Raw genomic sequence first — 27,026 nt, 5'->3', positions numbered from 1 at the left:
TTGTGAAGGCTAAGAATGGTCAACCATAAATCCTAGTTCCCTCCCACTCTTCTCTCCTTCCCCATTCTGTTTCTTGCCAGCCTTGTGACCTTTCTGAGCCTCAGTTTCTCCACAGTCCCACTCGCAACTCCATGTTTCCAAGGTCTCTTGGATGGAGCCACTTCCACAGTGAACCCCTCCAGGTGCAATTACAGGATGATTTTGTGTCTCGTGGGTGTCACTGCTAGGGTGGAGGGCCACGCCTCCTCTTTTGAATTCTGACTTTCCGGCCTAGGAGTGTCCCAAGGTTTTCCTTGTTAAAATTGGTCTGGCTGGCTGCTGTGACATGCTACACTGCCCTGACGGTGCACACACCACTGTGGGGAGGAACAGAGGAGTCCAGCTGGCCATCGCATGGCAGGTGAGTGGGCAGAGCCTGGGGCCTTGGGGCACCAGGGCGTATGAGAGGGGCTTCAAGAAACACGGGTCTGTGGGATGACGTTTGATCATTGATTGTTAGGGTTTTATAGCTGGACGGCCCACCGTGAACACATGAACTCTTCATGTGTGTTCATGAGGCCCAGGATGAAAAAACCAGCCCTAGGCCACCCAGCAAGTCCATGGCAGAGGCTGGCTTAAGCGCTATCTTCTGGGCTGGGGCCAGGTCTCACCCCTGTGCCTCACAGGACTGAAAGAGGCGGGCACAGGACGGCAGGGGCAGAAGAAAGAAAATCTTCTCGCACCCCATGCACATTCTATGGATCCAGAGACGTTTCTGGGCATAGCTGGGAATTGTGGCCTGGGTGGGAAGGAGTGAGAGGCCCCCACAGGCTGCATCCTCGCCCGATTCCCACCCCAAGCACTTGGCAAGAGCAGCTCTGGCTGAAGTGAAAAGAGCTATATGACCTTGAGCAAGAAAATTTGCCCTTGGTACCTCTGTTTTCTGATCTGTGTAATGGGGATTATAATGCAAATTATCTCACAGCCCTGCTGTGAGGAGTTGGTGAGACCATGTGTGCTGTTCTCCCACCACACATCTCAAGTGGGGACTTGTAAACAGTAGACTCAGAAAATGTGGGTCGGGCACAGTGGCTCACACCTCTAATCTCAGCATTTTTGGAGGCTGAGTTGGGGGTGGATTTATGGAGCTCAGGAGTTCGAGACCACCCTGGGCAATGTGGCAAACCCCATCTCTACTAAAAAAATACAACAATTAGCTGGGCATGGTGGTGGACACCTGAAGTCCCAGCTACTTGGGAGGCTGAGGTGAGAGGATCGCTTGAGCTCAGGAGGTCGAGGCTACAGTGAGCCAAGATGGTGCCACTGCACTGCAGCCTGGGCAACAGAGTAAGACCCTGTCTCAAGAAAAAGAAAAAAAGAAAACGTGTCCCCCACGACCTCAATATAGTGGGCAGCAAACTCCCTCCGAAAGAACTTTTCTGTTAGATGCTGGGGCCCAGTAATGAGCAAGTCAGCAGAACCGGGGGTCCTACACTCAGGTATTCAAGGGGCTTGTCTGAGTCTGTGTCTGCCAGTTTTAATTGTTCAGCATAATGTGACAGTTTCATCAATCAACTTTTTTTTTTAACTTTCAAAGGCAGATATTTTAATTTCCTCATCATAGTCTAGCTCCCTCTTCATATTTCCTCCTGGCAGTTAACAGCATTGCTGGACATGTTGGGCCCTTCAGGCCCCTAGGATAGGTCTGTTCTCCTGAAGACCAGGCCTTGCCAACCCCAGCTTACAGCCCAGACTGCCTGTTTCCAGAGCTGGGGTTGCCTCCCTGATGGCCCTGGTGCAGAAGGGATTGCCTTTGTTCTTCCAAGATCTGCTTCTCAAGGCTCACCTAGATGATCCCTTTCTCTGGGCTTTTGATAACCTATCAGACTTAAACTTGACAGTGCCAAGATTAACTGCTGAGGAAGGAAAAAAGTTGATGATGATGCCTATTGCCAGGTCTGTAACTAACTTGCTGGGTTCCTCTCTCTGAATCTCTGTTTCTCTGTCTGTGAAATGTCAGCGTCGGAGTTGTCATGCCTATGTAAACGGACTATGTGTTGGATTGGATTCAATTCCCTGGCTTGGGTCTTCTGGGTCCTCTTGGGAGGATCTGCTTATCAGAGCAGTAGGTCATGCCTACTACATGCTCTGTGCCTGAATGGCTGAGACATCACATCCTACATGGAAAGTGTGTTCATCTTCCTGGAGCTCCTCCTATCCCCTCTCCCTCACTCCGTCCATGGTGGACATCCCTAGTTGACCCCAGAGCTCTTCCCTCTGGAGCCTGGATGTGGCCCTAGAATGCTCAACCCAGTTCTTCAAGTACCAGTTGATCAGTTGGCAAAGGAGGTGAGACCCTTTTGCCAAGATTAAATTATGATCGTCTTTCAGCTCAGAGATTCCAAGAATTGAGTGGAAAACTGTGTGTGAGACTGGCTCTGGCTGGGACATTGGGTTGGAGTTGATACGTCACTGCCTCCTGGTGAGAGAGAGACCAGCAGCTTCCAACAAGACCAGGAAGGAAAGGGAAATGGGGCAGTGGCCCCAGAAAGTCCCCAAGCAACTCCCGATTAATCATTTAGTCATGGAGTTCAGGTGCCCATGATGCGTAGTAAGCATAGGATCATAATGGGGCCCATTAAAAACCAATTATGCTTAGTCCAGAGTCTGGGAGATGCTGCTGGCTTCAACAGAGCTTCCAGGGCTCAACCCCACTGGGCTGAGACAAAGAATTGGGGAGGATTATATCACTCAGCTCTCTGGTGTCACCCAAGGGCAGGAGAAGGAAGATGGACGAGCTAGGCCTTGGGGTGGGGATGGGTGGAGAGCTAAGTGGGCAGGAGGCAATGTTCTGCACATGGACACTTCCCTTTCTTCGGTGGAGCTCTGGGGCCAGCTGGTGAGCAAGTGAGATGGGGAGGAGGGGAGGAGGTCAGAGGGCCAGAAGTGATGGGCAGGGCCTGTCAAGGACCTTGAATGTCAACAAGATGGTTGTAGATTCCATGGTGATTGAGCAGGGAAAATTACATGCTGACACTCAGAAAAGTCCCTTCCCCTCTCTGAATCTCAGTTTCTCCATAGTGATGGGATGGATTGAACAGGATGAGCTGAAAAACTCTGAGGCTGTTGGGGCCATGCAGTCACTTAAGCAAGAGGCAAAGAGGGGAGAATAACAAGAAACCCGGTGCATGTAGGAACTGGGGAGGGGAGGACCAAAGTGATGGGGGAAATGTGGGGAAAGGAGATGATGATGTAAAAATCCCTGTTTGTAGGCCAGGTGCAGTGGCTAACGCCTGTAATCACAGCACTTTGGGAGGCTGAGGCGAGTGGATCACGAGGTCAGGAGATTGAGACCATCCTGGCTAACACGGTGAAACTCCATCACTACTAAAAATATAGAAAATTAGCCAGGCATGGTGTCAGGTGCCTGTAGTCCAAGCTACTCAGGAGGCTGAGGCAGAAGAATGGCATGAACCTGGGAGGCAGAGCTTGCAGTGAGCCGAGATCGTGCCACTGCACTCCAGCCTGGGCGACAGAGCGAGACTCCGTCTCAAAGAAAAAAACAATCCCTGTTTGTAGAGCTCATCACTGTGGACCCAGCACCAGGCTACGTACTCAATGAATAGGGAGACATTCATCCTGGTGGAAGCCTGTTGCCCTAGCGTGTTTATTAATGGCTTCTGCTTTCACTCTCAGAATTTCCTGGTTTAAGTGATGCATTTTATCACCACCCTATTTATAATTACTAACTCACTTAATCCTCCTCAAAGCCCTAGAAGAAAGATACTATTATTGCCATGTTCTAGAAGAGGAAATCAGATCCTCAGAGAGGCCCAATAACTGATCCAGGGCCACACAGCCAACAAGGAGATGATTCAGGATGGCAGGAATTGGCAGAGCACTGGAATGGCAGCCAGGAGGTCCTGTGTAAATACTAATGATCATAACACTCACATTTCCTGAGAACCTAGGATGTACCTGGTATCGGTCTAAATACTCTATGTGAATCCTCCCAACCCGACGAGGCGGGTACGATCATCACCCACATTATCACCAGGAGGCTGAGTTTCAGAGCTCACTCACTTGCCACACAGCCAACAAGGGGCAAAGCCTGCATGAGAGCTCAAGTGTGTGCCTCTGAAATCAGGCTCCTAGTTGCTGTGCAGAGTGAAAGGCAGCCCCGAGAAGATGGTGAGAGGGAGAAGGGGAGGAGAACAGTCAAGCTGGAGGGGCTATGAGGCTTGGGGTAACAGGCAGGTGGAGGGAGCACTCTTACCACATCCTTTCCCTGTGCCTGGGGGGTACAGCTTCAGCCCTGAGGTGGGCGAGCCTTCAGCCCTCGGCTGGGAGTTCACCCTGCATATCTCAAGGGTGAAGGCCCCCCGGGGCTGAAAACAGGCTGCCCATTCTGTCCTCAGGGTCTTGGGTTCACTGTCAACTGGAGCAGTCTCAGAGCAGATGTTGCCTCTCCCATCCCCTCCACTGGGCAGTGGGTGAGCTACCTCTCAGAGGTATGGCAAGCTGGGACCATAATCCAGTATCCAACAAAAATTTAGCCAAGGGAATTTGTGCCTGGGCAGGAAGTTGTGAAAGAGATGCTCTCTGAGATTCGAGGATAATGATGATAATGGCAGTTCTGACTCATCCCACCTCCTCTTGCACGTCTGTGATAAGGATGCAGATGCCTCAGAGGGTGATGGGAGCTGCTTTGGGCTGTGGCAGAGAAGGGGGAAAACCAGTGCAGGAAAACCATGTCCCAGGGGCGATGTGACAATCTTCACATCAGCACACTCTTGGTGGGGTTGGGGGTGCAGGGGGAGGTGTCTTGTAGGGAGGAAGACACCTGAGAAGGGTGTCTCAAGGCTGAGAAGGGTCCTTGCGGGTAATCAGAGGCACTTGCTTCAGCAAACCACAGACTATCCAAACCATAAGAGTCCTTCTGGGTCACTTCACAGAGAAGAAAACAGACCCAGAGAGGCAATGCGTGGGGGTGGGTGGTCAGTGATCCGTCTGCCTGCCCATGTCAGAGGCCTCACACACCCTCCTCTTTCTCACTCTGTGGAAGGAAAGAAGTTAAGAAGGAAAGGCAGGCTTCGGAATGCGACAGCTTGAGAGAGGGATTATAGGGTGGGTGGGGTGTGGACTGTCGGAGCGTGAGCAGCTGACAGGGTGTGGGTGCTGATTCTTGAGGGCGGACCTGGGACGCTGCAGAGCATCAGCTTCCCCTTCCATACCCCAGCTGAGGGATGGGGAAGGAGATTCATCCATTCATCCAACCAACATTCACTGAGTACCTAATATGCCCTGGGCCCTTAGCCAGGTTCTAGCAACCCAGAGAGGAGGAGACTCAGCCTTTGCCTTCATGGAGCTCTCAGTCCAGTGGGGAGAGACATATGTAAGCAAACAACTATAACACAGCATCCCTGATCACAGATAAGGGACAGAAGCCTCCACCTTAACAGAATTTGAGCTGAGGACATGGAAGGGGTGATACCGGGTTTATTTTGATAAGGGGCCTGGAAACCATCCCAAGTGCACATCTATCTCCTCGCCTTGGGCTACCCTATACCTAGGAGCCTCTGCCTATGCCCATCAGTCTCACTGTCCCCATGAGGGCCAGGAAGGACACTGGCTAGGGCAGAACTTATCTGTAATCACCAGTAGTTCCCCCTGCAGAATCTTGGACCCCAGCCCTGGCCATTACCCCACAAATGGCAGGTCATGGAGGTGAGATGCTGATGTATGTGGGCGACTTAGATCACCAAAGCAGCAGCCCCAGGGACAGATTCCACGGGGATTAGAACAGCGACCTCCTGGGTTATGGGGTGAGTGTAGAGTTGGGCAGGGGACGGGCCGGAGGCTGGCAGGTTGGGATTTCTAGGTAATGTTTCTGCAAAACCCCATCAAAGAGCAAAGGAAGAAGTGTGTTCTATGTGGATGATGGGGAGCAAAATAGGGACAAATGGGGAGAAGTTGCAAGAAGAAAGAGCTTGGTTCAGCAGAATGAAGGACTTTCTAACATTGGGCGGTGAGTGAGCTACCTCTCAGAGATATGGCAAGCTGGGACCATGATCAAGTATCCACCAAGAGTTCGGCCAAGGGAATTTGCACCTGGGCCGGAAGTTGTGAGAGAGATGGTCTCTGAGATTCGAGGACAGTGATGATAATGACAGTTCTGACTCATCCCACCACTTCCTCTTGCTCGTCTGTGATAAGGATGCAGATGCCTCAGAGGGTGATGGGAGCTGCTTTGGGCTGTGGCAGGGAACGGAGGAAACAAGTGCAGGATCCATAGGGTTTAAACCCATGACCCAGGATCCAGCAGTCCTCATCCAATCCCAAACTCCCCTTGTATCCAGTCCTGGGGCATACCAGGGCTGAGATAATTACCACCCAACAACCTCATCCCCTGCTTCTGACTCACCCACTGAAAAAATAGCATCCTGTTCTGGCCTGTCCCTACATACATTGCTTGGGAAGTAGCAACATGAATTGTGGGCTACAAATCCAGTGTGTCCTCAGGCAAGAAGTCCCTTTCTTCCCACTTCTGGATCTCAGTTGCTATGTCAGTAAATGGAGACCTGAGCTCCTAATGGCTCTTCCAGCTCTGCTGATATTAGACTTGACAATTCTATGTACAAGGTACCTGGTTGGGGGAGAGGATCCTGCCTGTGTTTTCTGACTAAACCAAGGTCATCTGAGCTCAAAGTTTTGGAGTTTCAGAGGTTTGTGCCTGCCCTAGAATAACTGGGGCTAACTTGATGTGAAAGCTTTGGTTCTACTTTCCGTTGTGAGAATTGGGAAGGGTAATGGGAAAGCCCCCTGGCACTGTTGTTCCAGCTCATGCCACATGGGGTCACTGTTGAACACTGGTCCTGCACAGTCTTTGCTCACTCACCACAACAGGGGCTGTAGGGGACACAATCTTGGGACACATGTGTCAGTCATGTGAGTTCCTACCCACATGTTCAGTCATTATCCCCATATCATGATGCCAGCAGGGGCTTCCGGCCTAAGCTAAGCTAAAACTAGTTTTTTCCATGAATCTCAAGCCTGAGTATTGAGACCACAGCACCAGCCCAGACAGCTCACAGGTGGAGAGCAGTTGGGAGGCTGTTGTGGTCTAGACAAGAATCTTGGCTCTCTCTATGTTTCAGTTATCAATTGCTGTGTAGCAAACCACCCCAGCACTTAGGGGTTTCAGACAACAATCATTCTCCTGCTGACAAACCTGCAATTTGGGCAGAGCTCAGCAGGGACAGCTTGTGTCTGCATCAGCTGGGGCAGCTTGCCTAGGGGCTGAAGGACCCACTTGCCAGATGGCTCAGTCCCATGGCTTCCAAGTAGTTCTGTCTGTCAGCTGGGAGCTCAGTGGGCTGTGGGTTGGAAGCCTTGGTGGCTCTCCAGGTGAGCTTCTCCATGGGCCATTTGGGTTTCTTCATTGCATGGTGGCTGGGTTCTAATAACAAGCAACCCAAGGGAACCAGAAAGAAGCTGTATTAACTTTTATAATCTAGCCTTAGAAGTCACAGTGTGTCACTGTGTCTTAGCCACAAGTCTTCCAGGTCCAGAGGGTGGGAATACATACTCTACTTCTCAATGAGAGGAGAATCAACATCATATTGAAAGAAGAGTATGTGGGATGGGAGATATTACTGCAACCATCTTTGGAAAATGCAATCTGCCACATGCTATTAACCAAAAGATTGTACAAAGATGCTGGAATATTTAAAAAGTCAAACATTTTGACCAGCCCTGTCCAGACACTTGCACACACAAGCCACTGTTCTGATGCCTGTGGTGAAGCTCATGTTGAATTTTATAGTCTGGAACTTCTAGGCTGTGACTCCTATGGAGTCAAAGATAAAGGCACCATAACCTGGGGATAGAAAAGCCACAGACTCAGGAGGCAGATTCCCTGCTCCATCACTTAGAAGGCTGTGTAACTCTGAATCATGTGCAGTGGCTCATGCCTGTAATCCCAGCACTTTGTGAGGCTGAGATGGGAGGATTGCTTGAGGCCAGGATTTGGAGACCAATCTGGTCAACATAGCAAGACCCTATCTCAAATTAAAAAAGAAAAAAAAAGAAAACAGGTTGTGTAACTCTGTACCTCATTTTTCTCATCTGTGACATTGAGTTAACAGTAGTACCTCCCTCATATGGTTTGTTAAGATTAAATGAGCTAATATTTATAAAATACTTGGAAAAGCACTTGGTTCATAGGAAGTTTTATTAAATAAAACCTATCCAATGGTCTAGCCAACAATTACTGAACATTTCCTGTATGGTTGGCATCAAATAAGATACAGTTAAGAGTTGCATGACAAGTGTCCTTGGGTGGGGAGTACTTGGTGATATAACTTCAGTGGTTCTCAACTGTGGCAGATTATATTTCACAGGGTGGTCATATCAGTATACATCTCATCTCAGTGTTCTTTTTACAATGGGACATGACATTGGTACATTTTCAGCAAGAGATGGGGCACGTTTCTTCTCTTTGAACCTAGGTAGGCCTTTGTAACTGCCTTGACCCATAGGATAAGGTGGAGGTGACATTGTGTAACTTCTGAGGTTAGATCATAAAAACCATTGCATCTTCCACCATGGTCTCTCAGGTCACTTGCTCAGGGGAAACTAAGCACCATGCCAGGAGGACACTCAAGCATTTCCATGGAGAAATCCACATGGAAAGGAACCAAGGTGCTTCAACCTGTATTCAGCACCAATTTGCCAACCATGTAAGTTAGTCACTTTTAAAGTGGATTCTCTAGCCTCAGTCAAGCCTTCAGATGAGTATGGCCACAGCTAACATATGATTGCAACTGCATAAGCAATTCCAATTAACAGCTAGCCAGTGGAGCTCTGCCCAAATTCCTGACCCACAGAAACCATGAAAGATAACATATGATTATCATTTTTCCAAGCTAAACTCTGGGTTAAACAGATTGGTTAAGAAGCAATAGATGAGTAAAACATCAACTCTTTTGTCCCTAATGCCCTCCCTCTCAATATAACAAATATTTAATAGTGTCCCTTCACCAACCTGAAATTGAATTGACACAGCTTACCTACCTCTATATGCCACTTTTTAAAAAATTGTATCCTAACTATAATATAAATAGTAAATAAAAGGAAATCAGTTTTTACTAAACATACTTAAGTATGTAAATGCTTATTGAAACTTTACCAGAAGACATGATGAAGTGATCAGATGCCATCCTGTGACTGTAGTGAATCAAGAAAAAAACAAGACCACTTCATAATCATGAGTGAACACAGACAAAAACATGAACATTGTCTAAGCCATTTACTGGTCTCCATTTACTGACATATTAGCCCTATAGCTGGGCTAATATGAATAATGGCTGCTTCTTTATCACTTATGACACTAGCCTCAATTCATTCTTCCCACCTTCTATGTAGGACTATTAAGATACTCAGATATAGACTTGCCTCATTCCAAGATCAGCCTCCAATCCAGAGCAAAGCCCTGCTTCTCTGAACTTCCCCAAAACCATCTAACACAAGTCACAATCTGTAAGTCCTCTCTAATATCCTCTTCCCAAGATGTTCCGTGGTTCTTTGTGGTGAGCGTTCTTTCTCATTGCCATGAGCGATGAGCCCTTCCTGTTCATTGTACTGATGTGTTGCTGGTGGTCTTTGGCTAGAGGGCTTTGACAGAAAAGAAAATAAATTGCAGTGTTCATCATTCATAATAAGGGGAAATAGTAATGAAACTTTTGTTTCAGTTTATATCTGTGCATGTATATATGTTTGCAGGCATATGGAGTATGGAACTTTTAAAACTGTTTCTTATGTCAATCACAATAAAACTAGTATAACCACTGACCCAGTGGTCAACAGCTGGAAGACTCCACTCCAGCCCTTGCTTGTTTGTGTGCCCTTTGGCAAGTTATTTCACTTCTCTTGACCTCAGTTTCCTCATTCATTCATTAACACATTTAAGAAATATTTGTTGAGCACCTTCCACGTATCAGGCACTGAAGATTCATCAATGAGCAAAACAGACACAGCTCCCTGCCCTTTTGGCGTTGATATTTTTGAAAGGGAAAGTAAGCAATTAAAATAAAGAAATAAAATATATTGTAAGATGTCAGTAAGTGCCGTGGAGGAAAATAGTGGAAAAGGAGGGTAGGGGTGATTTGCAATTTATAAAGGGGTGGTCAGGGAAGGTCCCACTGAAAAGGTGACATTTGAAGAAGGAGGCAAGGGAGCAGGTTCTGCAGGAATCTGAAAGGAGAGCAATCCACACAGAGGGAACAGCAGGTGCAAAAGCCCTGAAGAAGGAGCCTGTCCACAGGTTCAAAGAGAAATAAGAAGGTCAGTGTGGCTTAAGGGGATGAGAGAGGGGATGAGAAACAGAACGCCCAAAAAAGATATCAAAGTGCCCAATCTTGAAGGGCTTGAGGGTCATTGTTGGGACTTCAACTCTGCTGAGACAGACAGGAACCAATGGAGAGCTTGAGAGCAACCAAGTGATCTTAGATTTTAACAGGATCCTTCTGACTTCCATGTTGAGAATGAGCCCTGGGGACATGCAGGGGTGGGGGCACAGGGGAGGTGAAATAGGGAATTCAGTAAGCATGACGGCATCTAGAAAATGAAAAGGGTCGGCCGGGCGCGGTGGCTCAAGCCTGTGATCCCAGCACTTTGGGAGGCTGAGACGGGCGGATCACGAGGTCAGGAGATCGAGACCATCCTGGCTAACACGTTGAAACCGCGACTCTACTAAAAAAAATACAAAAAACTAGCCGGGCGAGGTGGCGGGCTCCTGTAGTCCCAGCTGCCCGGGAGGCTGAGGCAGGAGAATGGCGGGAACCCGGGAGGCGGAGCTTGCAGTGAGCTGAGATCCGGCCACTGCACTGCAGCCTGGGCGACAGAGCGAGACTCCATCTCAAAAAAAAAAAAAAAAGAAAAAAGAAAAAAAGAAAATGAAAAGGGTCACAGTGCCTTCCTTAGGTGTATGTTAGAAGGCATAAGCACTTGAATACATACAAAGATTTTATTATTGTTGTTTGTATTATCCCAAATCTAATAGCTGATTGGACAAAGGAGAGATGAACTCTGGTGGCAGGGCCGAGGCAGGAACATCTCAGGGGACAATCACAGGCACCCCAACCAGGAGGGACCTTAGGAAAAGCACAAGGCAGGAAAGAGATGTGTGAGACGTCAGGGCAGGAGGTTGCAGAGGTAGAGTCTGATGCAGCCAGAGCAAAGAGTAACTGAGCTGTGAGGGGATGGGTGTGAGCTGGAGGGGTCAGATCTTGGACAGATCATAACAGACAATGGGGCATCCAGTGGAGGCTTGGGAGCAGATGTTTGACAAAATGAAACAGCAGTTTCATGAAACATCCCTTTGCTTACTAAAGCATCTCACCAGATATCACTAATTAATCTTCTACATGGCACCAGAATGATCTTTCTAAGGTGCAAATCTGATTACATCACAGCTTTGCTTAAAACAATATTTGGCTAACTACAGTCCTTAGGATAAAAGGCAGATTTCTCATCCCACTCGAAGCGTTGGTGGTCTGCCGACTATGGGCCCCTCCAACCTCATTGCCTTCCCCACACATCTGCTTTCTCTCAAATTTTAGAAGTCACCGTGCTCCCTCCTGTCTCTCTGTCTAGCACCATAGCTGCTGGCTAGAATTCAAGGCTGCACACATCCTAGAGTTTTAAGCTGTTGCTTATAGTACTCTAGCGAATAGTTTTGTTAATCTAACTACTTTAGTTTAGGTGTTCTGTGCTCCTGGGACTCCCAATGCCTCTCCCGTAGGGTTCATCTCAAAGCTTGCCCTAAATGTTTGAGGTCTATCTGCTCAATGCCAGTCTTCTCCACTGGGCTATCAACTGTGTGATGTCAGGGCCAGAGGGTATTTGATGGACTGTTGGGTCTGTAGCATCCAGCACAATGCCCAGCACTTGAATGAATGAACGCTGAATAGAGGAAGAGGATGCTTGGACTGAGACTAGATCCATCACTCAACTCTTTCCTGGAGATACCCATCCAGTTTAAGACTCAGCCTCAATTCCACCTTCTCAAGGAAGGCTTGCTTGTCCTGCTTCAGACCAGGACAAGCCCTCCATTACTTTTCTTTCAGCTCCCATCCTTCTCCCTGATAGCATGTATCAAAGCGAGAATTAGTTACCTGGACTCACCTACTTAGGTGTCACCCCTGGAACATAATAAGTAACATTTATTGAGCTCTCATCTTCTGAGGACTCTAAATGACAGGAGCCCTTATCCTCACAATCACGCCACAGGCATTATTCCCATTCTGCAGAGTGGGGAACTGAGAGGCAGAGAGGTCAAGAAGGCAGGCTAGGAACAGTGGTCACACCTGTAATCCCAGCACTTTGGGAGGCCAAGTTGGGCAGATTGCTTGAGTTCAGGAGTTCAGGGTGACATGGCGAAACCTGGTCTCTACCAAAAATACAAAAAATTAGCTGAGTATGGTGGCATGTGCCTGCAGTCCCAGCTACCTGGGAGGCTGAGATGAGAGGATCACTTGAGCCTGGGAGGCAGAGATTGCAGTGAGCCGAGATCGCGCCACTGCACTCCAGCCTGGGTGACAGAGCCACACTCAGTTTCAAACAAAGAAAGGAAGGTAGGTCAACCAGTAGATGGCCAAGTCAGAATCTGAACCCATATCAGCTGCCCCCAGAGGACCTGCTCATAACCATTGAGCCAGACAGTCTCACCGCACCATGCATTGAAGGCAAGCCCACATCTACATCCTCAGCACCAGACACCAGCCTGGCATAGAGAATATACAGTCAATCCTCAATGCTTGTGGATTCTGTACATGCACATTGCTAATATTTATTTTTAAATCCAAAATCTATACTCTGCACTTTCTTAGCCATTCACAGACATGCACAGAGTGCAGAAAAATTGTCGCCTGACCTGACATGCATATTCCCAGCTGAAGCCGAACAGGCAATATTCTGCCTTCTTGTTTCAGCTCTCATACTATAAACAAATAACCTTTCTCTGTCCATTTAAAACTAGGGGATTTTTGCATTTTTGTGCTTTTTTTGTTGGTGATTTCTCTGTTTAAAATGGCCGCTGAGCACAGGACTAAAGTGCTGTCTCATGTTCCTAGGAAAGCTGCAGGAAAAGCGGGAAAAGCAGGAGCAGTAAAGCTGCAATGTGCCTTACATGAAAAATATGTGTTAGGTGAACATTCAGGCATGAACTATAGCGCTGCTGGCCACAAGTTCAATATTAATGAATCAACAATATATATTAAATAATGTTTGTTTCTTCTGAGAGGGAGAGTCTTGCTCTGTGGCCCAGCTAGAGTGCAGTGGTACAATCTTAGCTCACTGTAACTTCCACCTCCCGGGTTCAAGCGATTCTCCTGCCTCAGTCTCCCAAGCGGCTGAGATTACGGGCACCCACCACCATGCCCGGCTCATTTTTTTGTATGTTAGTAGAGATGAGGTTTCACCATGTTGGCCCCAGGGTGGTCTCGAGCACCTGAGCTCAGGCAGTCCACCCACCTCGGCCTCCCAAAGTGCTAGGATTACAGGCGTGAGTCACCACGCCCAGCCTGAATAATGTATCTTTAAACAGAAATGCACATTTATATACTGATCAATTGATGAATAAGTTGGGACCAGAGGCTCACAGGAACCTAAACTTGTATTTATTTTCCCTAAGGGCAATGGGTCAGTTCTCATTAATTCAACCTTTGCAGTGATTTTACAGAACTTAATGACTAAGGCTGGGCACGGTGCCTCACACCTGTAATCCCAGCACTGTGGGAGGCCGAGGCAGGCAGATCACCTGAGGTCAGGAGTTCAAGACCAGCCTGGCCAACATGGCAAAACCCCATCTCTCCAAAAATATACAAAGAAATTACCCAGGTGTGGTGATGTATACCTGTAGTTCCAGCTCCTCGGGAGGCTGAGGCACGAGAATTGCTTGAACCCAGGAGGCAGAGGTTGCAGTGAACCAAGATCACACCACTGCACTCCAGCCTGGGTGATAGAGTGAGACCCTGTGTCAAAAACAAAACAAAACAAAAAAAAACAGAGAATTGCTGACATATGATAAATAGCAGTTGGATGAATAAATGACTGGCTGGGATTGAATGGGAGGACAAGCCCAGAGTGGGTGAGAAACACAAGGCCGTGTCCTCATCTCCCTGTCCTCTCCCCACCCAGGGATCAGAGTCACCAAGGTGGACTGGCAGCGGTCGAGGAATGGCGCTGCCCACCACACCCAGGAGTACCCCTGCCCTGAGCTGGTGGTTCGCAGGGGCCAGTCGTTCAGCCTCACGCTGGAGCTGAGCAGAGCCCCGGACTGCGAGGAGACCTTCATCTTCATGGTGGAGACAGGTAACTGAGCTCGCCAGCGCCCCCTTCTCATCCGCACCTGGAGGGACCTGTCTTATGACCCAGTAACCTGAGACCTTGCAGTCAGCAGCTCAGGCTCTGGGGGAAGCAAGTCCCTGTAGGTAGACGGAGCCCACCTGGAGGCTTCTGGTGGCAGCTTTCTGGGGGTGGTTGGCAGGTGCTGCCAGCAGACAGTGGGATGGATGGGATGACGTCTCTGGAACCCTTTGTGTACCAGACACCCAGGGCTCTGGAAGGGTATGAAAAACCATCAAGCACTTTGAAGCCCAAGCTTTTCTTTCCTTTCCTGGCCCGACATAGGCACACTTTGGTTTCAAAGGATGCTGTCACTTTCTCCTTAGCCTGGAAGTGGCTGGGGTGTCAGGGCAGCTGAGGTGGACCCTCACTCGGCCACTGGCCTTCTTGCTCTTGGTCAGGTCCTTCTCCCAAAGCCTTCTCCCAAAGTTCAAGGGTGAAGGTGGGGCTTCCAGGCCTGTAGCTTTTTTCGCTTCTCTAAAGCTGGGTTTCCCAGGGGCAGGGTCTCCTAAGTCCCTCTCCCCTCCTCCAGGACCCCGGGCTTCTGAGGCCCTCCACACCAAAGCTGTGTTCCAGACATCGGAGCTGGAGCTGGGTGAGGGCTGGACAGCAGCAAAGGAGGCTCAGATGGAGAACACTCTGACCGTCAGTCTCGCCAGCCCTCCCAATGCTGTCATTGGCCGCTACCTGCTGAGCATCAGGCTTTCCTCTCACCGCAAACACAGCAACCGGAGGCTGGGCGAGTTTGTTCTTCTTTTCAACCCATGGTGTGCAGGTAGGAGTGGCCAAGTCCAAGGTAGAGGTGTTTCCAAAAGACATCCTCAGAGGAGGGCCTGCCCTTGGAGGGAGCCTGGGAGGTGGGTTAAAGGACAAGAAGGTGAATGCCAAGAGCTGGGCAAGTACTTGGCCTAGGAAGAGGTAGGCAATGGTCAGAGAAACCTGGTAGCAGGTTTCAAAGCCTGTGCTAGAGGACCCAGTGGGCAGGAGAGGCCCAGGGGTGGGTAAGAGCCAGGACTTGGGAATCAGACTGGCTTGGTTTAGTCCCAGCTCTGCTGAGCTGCTCCCCTCTACCAGTCTCCATTTCCTCATCTGTAATATGGGAAAAATAACAGTGCCTACCTCTTAGGACTGTGGTAAAAATCCATAGAGCTAAAACTTGTAACGTATGAGATGCATCATAAGGCCTTAGTAAGGGGTGGCCAGGATCAGTATTCTTATTAATATCTAAGAAATATGGCCGGGCACAGTGGCTCACACCTGTAATCCCGGCACTTTCGGAGGCCGAGGTGAGTGGATCACCTGAGGTCGGGAGTTCAAGACCAGCCTGACCAACATGGAGAAACCCCATCTGTACTAAAAATACAAAATTAGCCAGGTGTGGTGGCGCATGCCTGTAATCCCAGCTACTCGGGAGGCTGAGGTAGGAGAATTGCTTGAACCCAGAAGGTGGAGGTTGCATTGAGCCGAGATTGAGCCATTGCACTCCAGCCTGGGCAACAAGAGCAAAACTCTGTCTCAAAAAGAAAGAAAACCAAAAAAGAAAGAAAGAAAGAAAGAAAGCAGAAAAGAAAGAAAGAAAGAAAGAAAGCAAAAAAGAAAGAAAGAAAGAAAGAAAGAAAGAAAGAAAGAAAGAAAGAAAGAAAGAAAGAAAGAAAGAAAGAAAGAAAGAAAGAAAGAAAGGAAGGAAGGAAGGAAGGAAGGAAGGAAGGAAGGAAGGAAGGAAGGAAGGAGAGAGAGAGAGAGAGAAAGAAAGAAAGAAAGAAAGAAAGAAAGAAAGAAAGAAAGAAAGAAAGAAAGAAAGAAAGAAAGAAAGAAAGAAAGAAAGAAAGAGAAAGAAATGAGGCTAATGTGTCAGGTCCCATAAAACTCTCCAGTCTTGGGCTGTTTTGGGATTGGTCCCTGCTTGGATAAAGACTTGCCGGGAGGGATGGAGTTTGGCAGGGAGGCAGCACGGGAGCTCGCAAGCCCCCTCTTGACCTCTCCTGCCCCAGTCAGCCTCCGGGCGCTGTCCTGCTGCTGATCCCTGATGCAGCCCTTCCCCAGGCCAGCAAGGCCAGAGCCCCGGTCCACACCAGGCCTGATGACTGCTTTTCAGAGGACGATGTGTTTCTGGCCTCAGAGGAGGAGAGACAGGAGTACGTGCTCAACGACAGCGGCATCATCTTCCGAGGCGTGGAGAAGCACATACGAGCCCAGGGCTGGAACTACGGGCAGGTCTCCAGGGGCACAGGCCAGACAGGGACGTGGGCTGGGGCATGGGGAGGTCGGTGGGACTGGAGTCCCTCTGTCTGCTCACTCTTCTCAGGAGGGACAAAGGGGGACTCACTCCTAGAGAAAATCCACTCGTTCATTCATTCATCTACTATTCATTGGGCCAGGGCATGCGCTGCATCCTGGGGAAGGGGAATTGCTTTGGACACGGTATGGACACAGAATAGGTCAGTATTGTTGTGGAAAAATGAACAGCTCTGATCAGTGGTTTTCAAACTCAAGCATACATCAGAATCCCAGGAGGGATGGCGTGCTGGACCCCACCCCCAGAGCTGCCCACTGAGTAGGTCTCGGGCAGGGCCTGAGAATGTGCATTTCTAACCAGTTCCCAGGTGATGCTGATGCTGCTGGTCTGGGACCATGCTCTGAGAGCCACTGGCTTAGATAAGCAGTTCCAATACCAGGTGCAAGAGGGGAAGGAAAAAGAATGAGAGGGATGGAAGCAAAGGGAGTTCAGAAGAGGGTGAAAGGAACCTCCACCTCGGCCATTGTGGAGGCTTGCATGATATTGGGGTTGGGTCTCTACAGTGAGGCGGGATCTGCCCAGGCATAGGGAAGAGAGGCAGAGCCACATGGAGGTGTGAAGTAGGGAGTCCTGAGTCTGCTAGAGGAGTTCTGTCTGCCTGAGCTCCAGGTGCCCAGCGGAAGGAAGACTGGACTTGACTGTCAGGCTAAGGAGTCACGCACTGCCCTGCAGGCCGGGGGTTTAAAGCATTCGGGATTCGGGTGCTGGACAGGGAAGATATAGGGAAGAGTTTAGGGTCCATCTAAAGGGTAGCCACTACTCAGTACCCACTTTTTGTTGCCAGACCTTGCAAATTATCAGCGACCAGAAACCTAAATGTGTATGCAAACATCCCCCAGTTTTTAAATATTGTTAACTAATTCAAATGTGTTTGAAAACATCATGTAGACCAAACGAGCGTATCAGTGAGGTAGATGTGGCTCAAGAGCCATCGATTTTAGCCCAGACTTTACTGTGGGTAGTAGGGAGCCATGGGAGGTTGTTGAGCAGGGGAGACGTGTGATTAAGGCTGAGGTTCTGATTCCCCAGGTGACTCTCTGAGGAAGGGTTTCCAAGACTAGGGGGTACTCTGTGCTGCCCCTGGTGGTTGGAAGGGGCAGCAAACTGCCCTGCACAGATGGGGTGACTGACCGGGTGAGGGCTGTGGGAGGGCCTGGAATACAGGTGACTGAGCACAGCCTCTAAGCACAGCCTCTCTGGGGAGCAGTTTGAGGAGGACATCCTGAACATCTGCCTCTCCATCCTGGATCGAAGCCCCGGTCACCAAAACAACCCAGCCACCGACGTGTCCTGCCGCCACGACCCCATCTACGTCACCAGGGTCATCAGCGCCATGGTGAGAAGCCCTTTCATCCCTGCACATGTACTTCCTCAAGGATCCCCCAGCCAACCCTGGGGCCACACCCTGTGATTCTTCCCATCACCCCTTGTTTTAATTCGCTGTTGTTGTACAACCAACCACCTCAAAACTCAGTAGTGTAAAACAACCCTTTATTATGCTTACAGTTCTTTAGACGAGGAATTTGGGCAGGGCGCCATGAGAATGGTTTGTCTCTGCTCCAAGATGCTTTTTCTGGGGGTGTCTTAATGGCTGCATATGTCTGGGATGGTTTGACAGGACCTCTGTCAGGGGCTTTGGTTCTGGTGGTCGGCAGTTCCTAGGTTGTCGTCCATGTCATGTCTCCTGGAACTGGAACGTCCAGGATGGCCTCCTCACCCTCATGTCAAGCCCTGGGCTGGGGTGGCTGTAGCAGCTGGGACCCACCAGTCATCACTCTTTCCACACTGCCTTTCCATGTGGCTATCTTGGGCTTCCTCACAATATGGCAGTCTCATGCATAGCAATGGCTCCCTCACCCCCACCTCCCTGCCCCAAGCAATGCTTCCAAAAAAGAGGAAGTAGAAACTCCCAGTCTTATAAGGCCTAGGCCCGGAAACTGGCACAGCATCACTTCCACCATAGTCAGTGGTCAAAGTAGTCACAGGCCAGCCCAGACTCAAGAGGACCCCTCCTCTTGAGTGGGACATAGACCCACCTCTCCATGGGAGGTATGACAACTTTAATCTATCACAGGCCTCAGGCCATGGTGTTTCCTCCAGAAAGATGTCTGCAGGGCCCACCAGCTCCCTCTACCACATGCAGGTATTAAGGTCAGTGGGTGGTATCTGAGATTCCAAAATTGCACAAAGCTATATTTCTCCTATTTGATACTCTCAATTCCTCAAGACCTCAGAGAGCAGTTGGAGCACAGAGAATTAACATGAGTGACAATCCCAAACAGCAGAGCATCACAGCCCTGAGGACAGTGAAAGTCCTGAACTCTAGGCTCCCGAGTCCAAGTCCTAGACTCATGGATCACCACTTGGACTAACTTGCTGTGTGATTTGGGCAGGTCCCTGAATGCTTCTGAAGCTCAGTTTTCACATCTGAAAAAAAAAGAAAAAGAAAAAGGATAAATAATCAAGCCCACATTGTAAACTTCAACAGGTTAATATAGTGTCCACAAAATTCTTGGCATAGTGGTGTCTGGCACACAATAAGCGTTGAATAAATGTTAGCTGTCCCTATAATTACTATGCCAACAGTTCCCCAAAACAGATCATTTAACATAAGAAATGCTCTGAAGTTGTAATGATTTTTACAACACAGTATCCAAATGGAAGATAATTGAAAATGACAAGTGCTACCAAAAAGTAGGTATTTTAAGGCAACAGATGCCCCTAATTTTCAGGCAGTTAAAAGCAAGAGTGACCCTGATTGACCTGGTGGTCCAAAGTTGGAGAGGATTTTACCACGATGCGGTTCTTGAGGTAGGAAGCCCTGTCTGGTGGTGGACTCGTGCCCTCCTCTGCCCAGGTGAACAGCAACAATGACCGAGGTGTGGTGCAAGGACAGTGGCAGGGCAAGTACGACGGCGGCACCAGCCCGCTGCACTGGCGTGGCAGCGTGGCCATTCTGCAGAAGTGGCTCAAGGGCAGGTACAAGCCAGTCAAGTACGGCCAGTGCTGGGTCTTCGCGGGAGTCATGTGCACAGGTACCCTGGGAGAGAAGGGCCCCTCCCCCAGCCTCCTCTATCTAAATGTATTTACATATATTTGCATATGCTGCAACCCATCTTCATTGATGGATTCATTGAGGGGGAGAACCAAGTCTGGCTAATGAAGAGAGAAGCCAGAGAATTTATTTCCTTCACATCAGATCTTTTATTTTGAAAGAGTTACCTACCTCCCTCTGTCTCTCATTCATTGAGTACCTTGGGCGAGCCCTGTGGCTCCCTCGGCCTCCAGTCCCCTCAGGAAGATGAGTGGGCTCTATCAGGTGGCTTCCAAGTTCCTGCCAGCCTCAAAGCCTGTCTGCTCACATGAGGTGGCAGCAGCATCTCCTGAAGTCCTTGAGAGAATATGCAGGAGATGGTGGCATTTCTGAGAGTGGAGATGGGAGTCTCAGCCCCGGAACCTGCTGAAGTAGACAGACAGACAAAGATGGGGGGCGGAAGGCTTTGGCCACAGATAAGCCAGGGCACCTGTGGAAACCAGGCCCCTCCCTCAGGGGCCGGGGTCCCGCCTGCTCCGAGCCTCTCAGTCTCTGCTCTGCAGTCCTCAGGTGCTTGGGGATAGCCACACGGGTCGTGTCCAACTTCAACTCAGCCCACGACACAGACCAGAACCTGAGTGTGGACAAATACGTGGACTCCTTCGGGCGGACCCTGGAGGACCTGACAGAAGACAGCATGTGGTAGGTCCTGCCCCCAGCCCAGGCCCAAGGGCTCCGGAAGCCCTGCAGGTGGAGTAAGGCGTCATCTTCCATAACACCACCAGGGAGCGGCAGGCCCAGAGCCCAGCTCTCCTGAGTCTGAGCCGGCTCTGGAGGGAGTGAGAGGCGCCCTGCGGATAGAGTGGTACCTCTTCCAAGATGTAAGGTCTGAGGTCAAGAGATGTAGACTCAGAGATCAGGAGGGGCCTCAAGATTTGATTGCCTCGAATGCCTGGTTCTACTCTCTGGGAATCTGTGGCTTCCTGAGGTGGGGTGGGAACTCCATCCACACAGGTAACTCTGGATCAGGCTCCTGCTTCCGTATCAGCTGCGGTTCTCCGTGCTGTGTGTCTCAGGTGGGAAACAGACTCCTTCCTCAGTTAAAACAAAATTCTTCACATAAAGCTTTAAAAAATTCATTCTAGGCTGAGCGCGGTGGCTCACAACTGTAGCCCCAGCTACTCGGGAGGCTAAGGCAGGAGAATTGCTTGAACCCAGGAGGCAGAGGTTGCAGTGAGCTGAGATCACCCCATTCCACTCCACCCTGGTCAACATAGTGAAACCCCATCCCTACCAAAAATACAAAAATTAGCCAAGCGTGGTGGCAGACGCCTGTAGTCTCAGCTACTCTGGAGGCTGAGGCAGGAGAATCTCTTGAACCTGGGAGGCAGAGGTTGCCTCTGTGAGCCAAAATCACACCACTGTACTCCAGACTGGGCAACAGAGTGAGACTCCGTCTCAAAAAAAAAAAAAAATCCTTCTAACTTAATTTTCTGAAATAGGAAATACATTTATGTGGTTTAATATTCAAAAAGTATAAAATGGGTTGCAGTGATGTCTCCCTCCCGCCCAGTTCCCCAGCCTCCCCATCCTCCTCCTGGAGGCAACATTATCACTGTCTTCTACATCTCCTATCAGAGAGATGCTCTGTAGACACGAGAACATACGTACCTGCAGTGCCTCCCTGCCTTTTCCCCACTTAAACAGTATTGGCAGCTTTATGTGATACTGTTCTTGCTGGAACATTTAACAATTCCACATCAATACACAAAGAGTTTTCCTTATTTTCCACAATATTTAAAGTAATAACGTAACACTCACCAAACACCTAGCCTGTGCCAGGTCTAGTTCTAAGTGCTGTATATAGATTAACTCATGTATTTCTTCAAACAACCTGTGAATAAGTTAAGATCATTGATTCTATTTTGCAGATGATAAAACTGAAGCACAGAGAGGTTAAGTAACCCATCCAAGGCCACACAGCTAGTGAGTGGAAGCATAAGGGTACGAACCCAGTCGGCCTCTCAGTTACATGAAAAAGCCATTGTTCATCTAACCATCCCATATGAAATGGACATTTCAGTTGCCTCAGTTAAAAATAAGTTTGTTTTTACAAACAACACTTCGGTGAATAACCTTGTTCAAATGTCTGTTCACATGTGTGCAAGTCTGCCACTCAAAGCCAACTTTCTAAAGATTAGAAGAGACGGCCGGGCGCGGTGGCTCCTGCCTGTAATCCCAACACTTTGGGAAGCCGAGGCTGACAGATCACTTGAGGTCAGGAGTTTGAGACCAGCCTGGCCAACACAGTGAAACCCCATCTGTACTAAGAATAAAAAATAGCCGGGTGTGGCTATTTTTTATTCTTAGTACAGTATTTTTTATTCTTAGTACACGTCTATAATCCCAGCTACTGGGGAGGCTGAGGCGTGAGAATTGCTTGAACCTGGGAAGCAGAGGTTGCAGTAAGCTGAGATTGCACCATTGCACTCCAGCCTAGGGGACAGAGCAAGACTCTATTTCAAAATAAATAAATAAATAAAAATAGAAAAATACAGATTAGGAGAGATGGTGAAGAGAACACAACGCAGAGACACAGAGAGCCTTGTATCCTTGTTCCCCAGGGGAGCCTGCCAGGAACCCTTCCCAAGCTGGCCTCCAGCTCAGCCCATCTCTGCTCCCCTTGGTCTCGCCTCTTTTTTGGTTCTCTTCATTCCCTGGAAGCCCAAAATACTCACATTCTTCTCTTTTCTTCATGCAGAAAGCACAGACACTTCATTTTGATGTTGAGGACTCTGTCACCACCCAGGTTATCAGGGTCCCACTTTTAATCCCCAAATGCTAATTAAGATACTTTCCCCCAAAAAAGACAGTTGCCTGCCAAAGAGGAGTTCTGAGGCCGGCTGTAAAGATGCCAAGACAGGCAAACCAGGAATCAGGTTTCTCTCTGCTCCTTTCTTTCTGCAAGACCTTGAGCAAGTGATACCACGTTTCCTACTCATATTCTCATCTTTAACACAGGGAATTAAAAATAAGGCTGGAATTACCAGGGTCTATAGAGCTCTGCATAATCAGAACCCTACCTGCCCTCTCTGCTGGCCATATCCCAGAGATACTTAAATACTTTCTGCTCCTTGAACACACTAGGCTTTTTCTCGTCTCACTCACGACCTTTGCACATGCTGTTCCTTCTGCCTGGAATATTATTCCTTCACTCTTCCTATAGCTTATTCTTCCTCACTTAAGTCTCATCTTCAATGTCATTTACCTAGAGTAGGTCTATAGGGGTTGTTCTCTAGCTCAAGCCCCTCTTTATCTTCATAATATTTATTGTCACTTGCATTTCTTTATCTGCTGCCTTAGCTTTGCCTGTCTCCTTTGTTAGAATGTAAGCAGCATGAGAGTAAGGATCTTCTGTCTTAGTTGCAGTACCTTGAACAACAGGTTCTTGATAAATATACATACACATCTATATACACACATACACATATATACAAACATATATGAATGCCGTGTGTTCATTAGTGTGGTTGAATGAATGATTCACAAGATGCAGCCACAGTTCTTGTGCAGAGTAAGGCGCCCAGGGCCTGCCTTTCAGTAGGATCTTCCCTTCCTGTGCCCTCACTCTAGGCAGCTTCACCCATCCTCTCTCTGTGACAGGAATTTCCATGTCTGGAATGAGAGCTGGTTTGCCCGGCAGGACCTAGGCCCCTCTTACAATGGCTGGCAGGTTCTGGATGCCACCCCCCAGGAGGAGAGTGAAGGTACGCTCAGCTGGGTGGGGTAGGTTCCAGATCCCTGCTTTTTCCTTACCCATGCTGCTCAGGCCCACCCCTCCTGCCCAGGTGTGTTCCGGTGCGGCCCAGCCTCAGTCACTGCCATCCGCGAGGGTGATGTGCACCTGGCCCACGATGGCCCCTTCGTGTTTGCGGAGGTCAACGCTGACTACATCACCTGGCTGTGGCACGAGGATGAGAGCCGAGAGCGTGTATACTCGAACACGAAGAAGATTGGGAGATGCATCAGCACTAAGGCGGTAGGCAGCGACTCCCGTGTGGACATCACCGACCTCTACAAGTATCCGGAAGGTAAGGGCCACATGGCAGCCCTTATTACCTTTATTACCTTCCCCAGTATGGCCCATGTGCTGCAGAGATCCCACTGCAGGTAGCCTGGGATCAGGCCCCGCCCCATGTATATGACGCTGACAGCAGCTTCCATGCACATTGTCTCTGTGCTCTGAGCCAAGTGCCTTTATTTAGGCTACATTAATAACTTCCTCTGTTTGCTAAGCACTTCTTCTGCCTTAGAAGATTTCCCGTATGTAATAATAATAGCTACATTTCCTTGAACACTTGCCATATACCAGGCACTGCATTAGGTATGTTCACATACAATAATAATCACTACTAGTAATAATGATGATAGTAGCAGGTATTATTTATTGAACACCTAGGACAAATGCATGGCACAGGCCCAATTCAGACTAATAATAATACCATCTCCTGTTTGGCATCTGCCGGGGCCTGTGCCATGATACCAATTTATGGCCACTGGTTTATTGAAGAGCCCTTACTTGTTAGGCTACAAAAACAAAACAGTTGTATTTTTTCTTACAGCTGCTTCCAACTATACACTTTAAAAATCTCCCTTTCCCACTGTGTAACAGTTTCCTTAGCAATGTTATGATCTGATTAACATATTTTCAACCATTTCTGCTTGTTAAAGCCATGTCACCAAGTAATTACGACTTCAAGCTCAAACTTGAATTAGACCCTATCTCCTCCTGTCCCCTGAGCACAAGCTACAGCAATGACCCTGGAAGATTGCTAAAGAGGAGACACAGTCTGCTCTGAACACCTCCTCACCTCCCTTTTCTACTCTCTAGCATCATATTTTACAGCTCTGGTTGCACATTTTTTTTTTCCTTTGAGATGGAGTCTCACTCTTGTTGCCCACACTGGAATGCAATGATGTGATCTCAACTCACTGCAACCTACGCCTCCTGGGTTCAAACGATTTTTCTGCCTCATCCTCCCAAGTAGCTGGGATTACAGGAGCCCACCACCATGCCCGGCTAATTTTTGTATTTTTAGTAGACATGGGGTTTCACCATGTTGGGCAGGCTGCCCTTGAACTCCTGACCTCAGGTGATCTGTCCACCTCGGCCACCCAAAGTGCTGGGATTACAGATGTGAGCCACTGCACCCGAACCCTGGTTGCTCATTTGAATTATCCAGGGAGCTGTTTCAGTTATGTATCTTAAACAATAATTACTTATTTGGTCAATTCTGTGGGTCAGCAATTTGGGCTGTGCTCAGCTGGGATGGTTCATCTCCAGGTGGTGTTGGCTGGGATCTCACATATGTCTGTCACATGGGACTGCTGAGATGGCTGGGTCTGTGTTCCCACTTGGCCTCTCTTGTCCCAACAGGCCAGCCCTTGCTATTGTCCCAATAGCAGCAACATTCCCAGAAGGTGAGAGATGAAGCTGTGAAGTTTCTAGAGGCCTGGTTCAGAATGTGCACCATGTCACTTCTGCCACATTCTATTGGTCAAAGCAATTCATGAGCCCAATCCAGATTCAAGGGGTGGGAAGTTGCAAGGCATTATGGCCATTTTTAATCTACCTCAGCAGTCCAGATTGCACCCCTGACTAATTGAATCATAGTCTCTACAGGATGTGGTTCTGGCATTGGGACTTTTTAAAGCTCCCAGGTGGTCTCTAGTGTGCTACCAATGCTGAGAGCACTGTTAGGCTAAGGGGGAGGAAAAGAGGAGAGAAGAGAGCAGATGCCTTTGTCTTAACTGGGTGAGGATTCAGTGCTGGCTAAGTGGGCGGATACTGCTGCCCTAGTTTCCTATCTATGCTTGCTGAGGACAGATGGTGGCTCCATCACAACCTGCTGCCATCAAGGCTAATTCCTGTGCTGTTCCTGTAGACACTGCTGATTTCTTGTGCTATTTGGGCCTTTTCAACACGGCTTCTTTCTGATGCATGGTGACTTTTGTCCCCAAGTTCTGCCGAGGTTTTACAAGGCTGTGGTGCCCCACCCTAACTTCCACTGTCTCCCACTCCAAGGCTGGGAACTGAAACCTGACACTTGTGGGTAGGAGGAGCAGTCTTGACTGGCTGTCTCCCACCTGCTGTCTCTCTTCAGTTCTCTTCTCCCTGCTCACGTAGTACACGGCTTAGTAAGTAAGACGGGATGAACAGATCTCCCACAGGGAGGGGAATACCAACTTCCCTTTCTGTAGGCACCCCCAATCTTGATCAGCCAGTCATTTCTTGCTGAAGATACCCCCAAACCTTAACACTGATTCTTTTAAACACCTACACACACCCCCAACTCACACTTTAGCTCCTATCTCCGGGAACATGGCACTTTCTTGACTGTCAAAGACATCTTCCACTTTAGCCATCTTCTTACTGTCTTGGGGTGGGCTATGGATGAGGGGAGTATGTGGTAAGGCCTCTTCTGAGCTGGCACCTCTCTGATAAGACCTACAGATTGATGGCTGGGTCCCTTCTGCTGGGAGCTTCTGGAACTTAGAATGTGGGGTCTAGCCTGGGCAACATGGCAAAACCCCATCTCTACAAAAAAATACAAAAGAATTAGCCAGGCATGGTGGCATGTGCCTGTAGTCCCAGCTACTCAGGAGGCTCCAGTGGGAGGATCGCTTGATTCTGGGAAGCGGAGGTTGCAATGAGACAAGATTGTGCCACTGCACTCCAGCCTGAGCAACACAGTGAGTCCCTGTCTCAAAAAAAACAAAACAAAACAAACAAACAAAACGAAAAAACATGAGATCTGTGGGTCTTTTGTCCTAAGATTTAACCATGACCAGCTGGGTGCAGTGGCTCGCACCTGTAATCCCAGCACTTTGGGAGGCCGAGGCAGGCAGATCACCTGAGGTCTGGAGTTCTAGACCAGCCTGGCCAACATGGCGAAACCCCATCTCTACTAAAAATACAAAATTAGCCAGGCATGGTGGCACGTGCCTGTATTCCCAGCTACTTGGGAGGCTGCGGCAGGAGAATCGCTTGAACCTGGGGGGCAGAGGTTGCAGTGAGCCAAGATTGTGCCACTGCACTCCAGCCTGGGCAACAAGAGCAAAATTCCATCTCAAAAAAAAAAAAAAAAAGCCACAGGAGAAATTAACATCCTGTTACATGATGACAGTGATGGCAATCACTGTCACTGAGCGCCTGCTGTGGGCTGGCCATTTCCACAAGTTATGTAGTTATTTTATGTAACAAATGTTTATGAAGCCCTTACCATGAGCTTTTAAGTGAGACACAGATAC

At 48.9% G+C, this 27,026-nt stretch overlaps 1 protein-coding gene across 2 annotated transcripts in view; it reads left to right on the top strand.

The window, feature by feature from the left end:
- The first annotated feature begins 322 nt into the window (after positions 1–322).
- Positions 323–27,026, top strand: part of TGM6 (transglutaminase 6) — a 54,496-nt gene continuing 27,792 nt past the window's right edge. For both annotated transcript variants that reach the window (XM_065521857.1, XM_065521855.1), the window contains exons 1-9: positions 323–400; positions 14,179–14,352; positions 14,918–15,160; positions 16,481–16,599; positions 17,889–18,017; positions 19,539–19,716; positions 20,279–20,417; positions 23,379–23,482; positions 23,564–23,806. In XM_065521857.1, coding sequence (XP_065377929.1) covers positions 394–400; positions 14,179–14,352; positions 14,918–15,160; positions 16,481–16,599; positions 17,889–18,017; positions 19,539–19,716; positions 20,279–20,417; positions 23,379–23,482; positions 23,564–23,806 — 1,336 coding nt within the window. In that variant the 5' untranslated portion in view covers positions 323–393. The remainder of the gene's footprint in view (positions 401–14,178; positions 14,353–14,917; positions 15,161–16,480; positions 16,600–17,888; positions 18,018–19,538; positions 19,717–20,278; positions 20,418–23,378; positions 23,483–23,563; positions 23,807–27,026) is intronic.

This window comes from Macaca fascicularis, chromosome 10 (genome assembly GCF_037993035.2).
Source record: "Macaca fascicularis isolate 582-1 chromosome 10, T2T-MFA8v1.1".
Taxonomy (NCBI): Eukaryota; Metazoa; Chordata; class Mammalia; order Primates; family Cercopithecidae; genus Macaca; species Macaca fascicularis.
The sequence above is the reverse complement of the archived record's forward strand: the minus strand, read 5'-3'. Positions and strand labels throughout refer to the sequence as shown.